Source organism: Copidosoma floridanum, unplaced genomic scaffold, assembly GCF_036245765.1.
Source record: "Copidosoma floridanum isolate Cflo_tuat_1 unplaced genomic scaffold, Cflo_Japanese_pri ptg000009l, whole genome shotgun sequence".
Taxonomy (NCBI): Eukaryota; Metazoa; Arthropoda; class Insecta; order Hymenoptera; family Encyrtidae; genus Copidosoma; species Copidosoma floridanum.
Genome location: NW_028321886.1, coordinates 6,157,164 through 6,164,955, shown reverse-complemented (window position 1 = coordinate 6,164,955; position 7,792 = coordinate 6,157,164). Strand labels below are relative to the sequence as shown.

Genomic DNA, 7,792 nt, shown 5'->3' with positions numbered 1-7,792 from the left:
CCTACACTCGTGATTCCAGCAAAAGATGGGTCTGTCCGTTGGTGGATTTTCCAAGTTTCGCTCTTAGTCTCTCCCGCTTCTTGAACGTTTTTTTTTCTCTTTGTGTTTGTTTTTTTTTTATTTTTTACCGTCAAGCAGCACAACAGATACTTAGCGGCGCCCAAGGCAATCGGTGAGCTCGATTCTTTCAAATCGACTCCCTGAGTGGAAATTTTTCTTTTTCTTTTTTTTGTCTCATCTAGTCTGGTCCCCATCTCGAGATTTCGCCGCGAGTACAAAAAGCTCTTCGCCTATATCAGCGCGGCCCTTGCATTTTCTTCATTCGTTACCGAATGTGGCGTTGAAAAAAAAAAAAAAAAAAAAAAAAAAAAAAAAAATCGACTTAAACAGCATACTTGAGCTATTCGCCGGGCACAAGTACACTAATTTTCAAGCTTAACTTCCGCAAGAAAAAAAAAAAACACATCACGTCCGATGCAATACATATTATACATACCCTTGCAGCGCCGAGAGACTAGCAGTAATGGATATGATGTTCAGCCAACATGTCGTGTACTCCACTGTTTCGTCTAATGCCATGATATTTCTTTTTATGCGCGAGCCCGAGGCTCTTGCTCGACATGCGCCGCTCCTTTATACAGTACCCAATATCTATCAAATATACACTCACAAGTTCCAAACATAATAAAAAAAAAAAAAAAAAAAAAAAAAAAAAAATACATGTTAAACATGTCAAGAAGGGGGAGATAGCGAGAGGCTTGCATGCATTGGAGATCGATCCAAAGTGCAAGCCAAAATAGCACCAGAATGTCGTGATCAATCGACGCGGCTCTTGTACCTGTATATGTATACCAACTGATCCCTTCTCCCTCAATATTTTCCCCGATCGTCTCTCATATATATATACAACAGATTGCATATAATATATATACATCCAGCTCTTACCGCATATGTATATAATTATGTGCTTCGTTCATTGCTCCACTTGAAAAATCTGCAAGAGTGCGTGCATTTATAGGCAATTTGTAGCTACGAGATTTACTCGGTATGTTTCATCATCGTAAAACTTACTTTCCTTTACAAGCTTGTTTCATTTTAATTTTCTAAAAAAGCAAGCTCGAAGAACAAGAAAAAAAAAAAAAAAAAACAATTTTTTATTTTTAAATAAAAACTGATTAATAAATTTAATGCAATAAGGTATAAAAACATCATTAATTTACATGCATATATTATATGGTAGGCTTACAACGTCTCATTAAATTGGTGATGATTACTTTACTGTGGCTCGAGTTAAAACTAGAAGGGTATAAAACGATATTTGAGTTTACCTGAGTTTTTTGGGTGCCTCGTTTTTTTTTTTTTTTTTTTTGCACAAATTTTTTTTTCCCTCAAGGTAAAAATAAAAGGTGTACCACGCAAGTCTACGAGCTAAACTGAACAACGTAGGCTACTTACATCGTAACCATAGCGACCCGTCAGGATGGAATTGCAAAATGTGCTGCACAGTTTTAATCATCTCCATCCCACGATACTTTCACAAAATTTTGATATGCGTATTTCATGAATGTTTACGGTGTAAGTTACACGTTGCGGCTTTAAATTGTTTATAATTTGCAAAAACCAATCCCCCCCTCTCCCCCCAAGTTTCCGTTTTCTTTTTCATCATAATGACTCGTTATTTTCCTTAAAAAATACACCCAACATTTCCTGATCTTAACAAGAGACTGAAATTGACATTAAAATGAAAAGTTGTGTACTCTTTCAAGTGGTAAACTATATTTTTTCGACTCCATGCCAATGCTCAAACTAACATTTGTCCAGATCGTTGTGATGGCTTTCTAAGGACGAAAATCAAGGTTTATGCCGGTATCCTGAAGAACATTTTTGATAAACAATCATGTACTCGCAAAAAAAAAGGGGATTTCACGTTGGGATGGCAGGCCACGCGAAACAATTTTCAAGGGGTTTTTTTAATTTTGTTTTTGTTTTGGACACACGTTTAACGGGGATGTCATAAGCGTTTCGATTTTTACGACGATATAATCTCCCGCTTAATATTCATACGCCTCTGCGCGGAATTTTCATGTTGATTACACCAGTAGGCAATTCCAATTGCTTTCTAATAAATGTATATTTCAAGTAGCGGTTTTTCTCGGGTGACGGATATTCACGAATTTTAAATACACTTTTTTTTTGTTTTTTATACGAGAAAATTTTTCCGCTCATGGATTCGCAAGATTTAACATTTTTACAGAGTGCTTTGCGACTGTCCGAATAATAAGGACGTAAAATTAAAAACTTTGTGAAAAATATACTTGTTAATAATTTTTTTTAACTCTACAACAATTAGCTTGTTGATTTACTGAAAATGTTCATCGATGATGAACGAATCCCTCGACCCACTGTACTTAATATTTATATAACCTGATGGCATCAATTTTACAGCTGCGCCACAGTGGCGCATCAAACTGTGTATATATAGGTATATACGTATAGAGGGTACACGAATAATGCAAAACCCACGCAGACATGCAGTGTTTATGTAATTAATGTAGTATTAATGTAATTTTACAAGTCTTATTAACATATTACTTATGTTATTTGACGTGTCAATAAGCTGCTGGGTTAGCTACATATTTACGGCTAATGCCAGACTGGCTGCGTGTTTACATATGTTTGGCTATATGTATATATAAAGCAAGTTTTATGATGACGTTTTACTTTACGCCAGCTGTTGTCGTCTGCTAAACAATCATACACCCTATGTATATACATATGTATCTGTATATATCATCATCTTGAACAGTATTTATCTTCTCGCCGGTTCCAGCTGCTGCTATTTTTTTCCCTCCCTATAAACGTACTTACAATTTATACTTATCCACCATATTACAAGTAATCCCCTTGTTGAATTCACGTTCGAAGCAATGCTTCGAATTGCCGTGCTCGTTCTTATTTGTTGCTTACTCTCGGATAGTGTTGGTTCAACAACGCAAAGTCTCGAAACTGTCAGCGATGACGAACTTATAAAACGCATCAAGAATGAAAACGTGGTCGTTTTGTTCAGTGAGTGCCTCTTTGCTTTTACATCTGTTCTGCAACATTTTTCTTTTCTTTCCTTTTTTTTTTGTTTTGTTTATACTCTTGCAATTACAACATTGTCGTATAAAGTATATAAGTAAAGATTTTTTGCATGACAATGAGATTGCAATGGTAACATTTGGTAGATAATTCATATTTAATCAAAACAAGCATTGTCCTGAAATTCATCAGGGATATTCAACTAATGTTTGCAGCAAAAAAACATTGCAAAACCTGCGATGATGCGGAAAACGAACTGCTGCACATCAGGGAGGATTTGGTTGACTCGCTGTCAGCATGGGTCGTGCGAGCAGTAAGCAGCCAGATGCTGAGGTTATACAGCAACCACGAAGAACCTGCCATTGTCTTCTTTAGAAAAGGAATACCCATGCTGTACAATGGTAAGACGAGCAAAGATTTTTTTTCCAATTCACCTGAATTTCATTTTTACTATTTACCTTTGATTCCAGGAACACTGGAAGATGAAGAAATTTTAAGAACGTTCATAGAGAATAAAGAACCCATTGTGAAAGAGTTAACAGATGAAACCTTTGAGCACTTAACTCAAGCAAGTAGTGGGGCCACAACAGGGGATTGGTTTGTTATGTTGTAAGTATAAAATTTAATGAAAACCTTAGCCGTCACACTATAATTACAATGGATAGGTAATAATAAGGCTTTTTTAATGCAGTTACAGTACAGATTGTGTTGATTGCCAAAGATTGGGAGCGCGTTGGGAAGCCGTGGGTGCCAAGTTGAGGCAAAAAATGAATGTTGCACGTGTCAACAAATATTCAACTGGAGCTTCTACAGCTCGAAGATTTGGCATATTCGAAGTTCCTCAATTTATTCTGTAAGATATCTTGCCATCTGATTCAGTATATTTATTTTATTTATTTTTTTTTTTTTTTATATAACTATGAAAGCCTTGTTTTTCACTTGCCAATTTTTACATTATAGATTTAGGCATGGCAAAATGTACAGCTATGTCATTCCAAAACATGATATAAATTCATTTGTCTCGTTTGCGGAGGAATGGTACAGAAATGTTCGCGGAGAAAAAGTTCCTACCCCTCAGAGCCCCTTGTACGTACATTTATATTCTATTATGCAAAAAAAGTTGTGAATTGTACTGAAAATTTTTAAAATATTTATTCACATTCTTATACATTTGATAAAGTATAATTACTTCTATTACAGCGACGACTTGATACAAAGAATAGTGAATTTCTTGAAAGAAAATCCATGGGTGATGAAACTCACCAGTATTACAATTGGTGTACTGGTGATTGTGTCAGTGGTCAGTAAACTGAGAAAAAAGACTGAAGTACCACAGAAAAAAAGTAAATAAGATGACTACGATTCTGAATTCTGAATCATCAGAATGTACATATGTGTAAACAATTATGAAATAAAGTTAAAAGAATTTTTTTCAAACAGCGACAGTTTACATTATGATACAAATCAAATAAAGATTCATCAATTAATAATTTTAAACCAGCAACAAACACTATTTTTTTGTGTCTTTGCAACAAATTCAGTACAATAAATTTTTCTTAATTATATCCATAAATAATTACACATATTCCTATTACATAGAATTATTATTTATAGAATGAAAAATTACAAGACTTACACTGTGTAGCATAGATACGGCATTTCCAAATTTTCAAAACACAGGAATGTCATCAGAGTGCAATTTTAGTTAGTAAACTTGGAATGGATTTTAGTGGCTTAGAAAAGTAAAAAAACAAACATGTCATGTATATACTTATCACAATACAAGATACACAGTGAGATGTGTATTATAAGTTGAGCACCGGGTAGAACAAACTTCTTAGTACATTTTTCGGTTTTATAAAACTTATTTGTTTCTTTGTTTAAATTCAAAGATATTTTACTATAGACGATTCGTTTAACTCTCATGTAGTTAAAAAACTACTTTATGCTAATTCTTATTTTTATTTGTAGAAATAATACTTATAAAATCCTTAGTATATCTGACTATTTTTCACACAAAAGCATATTTATAAATGGATATTTGAAATACTTATTAAATCAAATTCAATTGCAAAAAATACCCTTAACACAAATGTTTTAATTTCAATTATTTACTAAGAACCACTTTCAAAGCATCTTATACACAATCTTTACACTTGTGCTAAATATTGTCTACAGATAAATTTATTCTAAAAACAGTCGAAGGATTGGCAAGAGCCACTCTAATATTGTTCTCAAACTTTTCTTGAATAGAAGAAAATTCCATCATGTTGCTCGGTTTTGATTCTATCCAAAACCCATCAAATTCATAAAATAGGTAACAATAAAACTGATGAAAGGCACGGATAGACGGTAGAGTTTTAGATGAATTGTAAATATGTGTCTTTACTGATCCATCTTTTAACAAGCGCAGAGCCATGCTCGTCAAATTAATGCCTACAATAGCAAAAGCGTAACCATATTTGGGATGCATGGAATGCGACAGAACGTGTGTTGCAGCGCTAGGGTACTCCTGGGCAAAGTAGACCAGGTTTTCTAATCCTAGCATACCCATCCCTCTAAAGTCAGTCTTTGGATCGTCTCCTTGAAAGCCAATGTCTTGCCATTGTTTAGTTATCCTTGCATCAAGTGGATCATAAGGCATCAGTAAGTCCCACAATCGTAAAAGCAAACTTTCATGTAAGGGATTTTCAGAATCGTATTGCATTTGTCTCAATTCTTCACACTGCATGCAAAGTTGTCTGTATCCCCATATCAACTCTACACATTTGCCAAATGCTTTGGCAAAATCAGGATGCGCTGTAGGATTGATTTTTTTGGTTATCAGAATAGTTTTAATAGCTTCTTCTAGAATTGCTCGCTCGGTCCTAACATTGATTCTCTGCTGACTAGCAACATCATCTAAATAAGATAACAATGACTTAACATCTGGGTTTCTCGAAAGTCGAAGGGAATGTTCCACAGCAACAGTACGAGGTGCTCCTACAGGTTCTCCATAACATATCCTTTGAAGCTCACACATATGTGTGGTGTGGCGCAATATCCACTTGATAAATGGTCTGAGGTACCAGTTTATAAGTGACCAAATATAACGAAACATCATTTCACCAAAGCATGGATAGTTTTGACAAGTTAAATATTAGTACTTGACTTTTTTTTATGTACAGTTTTATAAAATTGATGCTCTCAAAAGTCAAAAAATTGCTTTAAATGTATTGACTAGATGATAATGATATATTGCAGTATTTGTTAAATAACGACATTTCTAGTTTGCACTAAATCACAAATTCTCATTCAAGAATATGTGGTGCACTCGTTGAGTTGATCATTCTACTACAATGCAGTAAAAAAAAAATTTTATCAAAAACACCTCATGCTCTCAATTGTTTTAAAAACCACTTTTGATAAAGTTCCAAAATGACATTGCAAAAGAGCATGAGTATTGAAATTAAAAATAATCATAGTAAAAACCTGAAATACAAAAATAAAAAGATTAGTTAGGCAATTACATTTATCTAGGTATGGAAAAAATTGTAATACACTTACCTCAAAGGAGAAAAAACTGGTAGAATCAACTTGGCACGTGATCAGAAAATTCTGTAAAATGAAAATGGAATTGTGAACAACAAATTTTGAAAATTCAATAAAGTGAGTGTGCTTACAAAATTATGTGAATCATGAATGTCAACTTTTAAAACATAAATAAATTTTCAGCAGCTGTAACCTCAACACATTCCACTTTAAAGAGCGTAATAAGCATTAAAAAAAAAAGATGTGAAACAAAGATGTCATAAGTAAATACCTTGACAGAGTACACAATTGTACTGTAAAGTCAGTTGATTCGAGGGACAAGCGTTCGTGAGATTTTGTAGGGTTTTAAAACTGCGTAGCGGCGCAATAACATCAACAATACCAAAACCGAGACTTATAACCAAAGATAAATTTTGAAAAATACGTGATTACCGAAAAATGTGGCGCATCGTTTTGTAAAACACGCGAGCGATTTGAATTGAACAATGACAGCCCGCGATCTTGTATACAATTAACTCTTCGAGTAACTATCTAATAAGTATACGGTTAAAATATATTATCACTCCATCGCCATCTTAATAAACTGTTTTGATGATGCGGCATCATAGTTACAACAGCATGCTGACAGTCTGCAGACACCTATTTTTTTTTTTTTATAATCCCGTTTATGTAGATTCCTGCCCTATCTACACCTAACGTTTGTTTGATTCAAAAATTTTACGCGAGAGGCGCTGTCGTACTTATTCTCATAGAATTCAAGAATATTGAGTATCCACTTCATTTCTTTTCTCAAAAGAGAAAGTTTTTTTTAACGGTGAAAGTTTCCGAATGTACAAAAATTAAGGTTACACCGACCTAAACGTTTCAACAATTTCTATTGGTATACTGTTCATCGCTGCATTTTAAGTTGGGATGCTGTAGTACTTTTGTTCATTATTATCCCGCACATCTTTGTTATTCATGTATATCCAACGAGAAAAATTCTTCCATTGCTCTATTGAAGTTCCAAAGCGAAAATCGCTTATTTATTCATATACATGTACCATATGTTAAAAAAACTAATTTGAAAAGAACTCATATTCCCGATAACCAAAAATGGTTGCTCTGTTTTTATTACACATTGCTTATTCTTTGAATCGTTTTGCTACAACATAATAAATTAATACTTTTCCTCCAACGT

At 34.0% G+C, this 7,792-nt stretch overlaps 2 protein-coding genes across 2 annotated transcripts; one reads left to right on the top strand and one right to left on the bottom strand.

Moving 5' to 3' along the window:
• Positions 1–2,815: 2,815 nt before the first annotated feature.
• LOC106636014 (uncharacterized) lies at positions 2,816–4,611 on the top strand. The gene is made up of 6 exons (XM_014348239.2): positions 2,816–3,066; positions 3,297–3,482; positions 3,552–3,690; positions 3,773–3,934; positions 4,042–4,167; positions 4,282–4,611. Exons 1-6 carry the CDS (start codon positions 2,928–2,930, stop codon positions 4,430–4,432), a joined length of 903 nt encoding a protein of 300 aa, XP_014203725.2. The 5' UTR covers positions 2,816–2,927; the 3' UTR covers positions 4,433–4,611.
• A 572-nt stretch (positions 4,612–5,183) lies between these two features.
• LOC106636035 (ELMO domain-containing protein 2) lies at positions 5,184–7,241 on the bottom strand. The gene is made up of 3 exons (XM_014348264.2): positions 6,884–7,241; positions 6,628–6,678; positions 5,184–6,552 (listed from the first exon to the last, which is right to left on the bottom strand). Exon 3 carries the CDS (start codon positions 6,182–6,184, stop codon positions 5,243–5,245), a length of 942 nt encoding a protein of 313 aa, XP_014203750.1. The 5' UTR covers positions 6,185–6,552; positions 6,628–6,678; positions 6,884–7,241; the 3' UTR covers positions 5,184–5,242.
• Between the last annotated feature and the right edge of the window lie 551 nt (positions 7,242–7,792).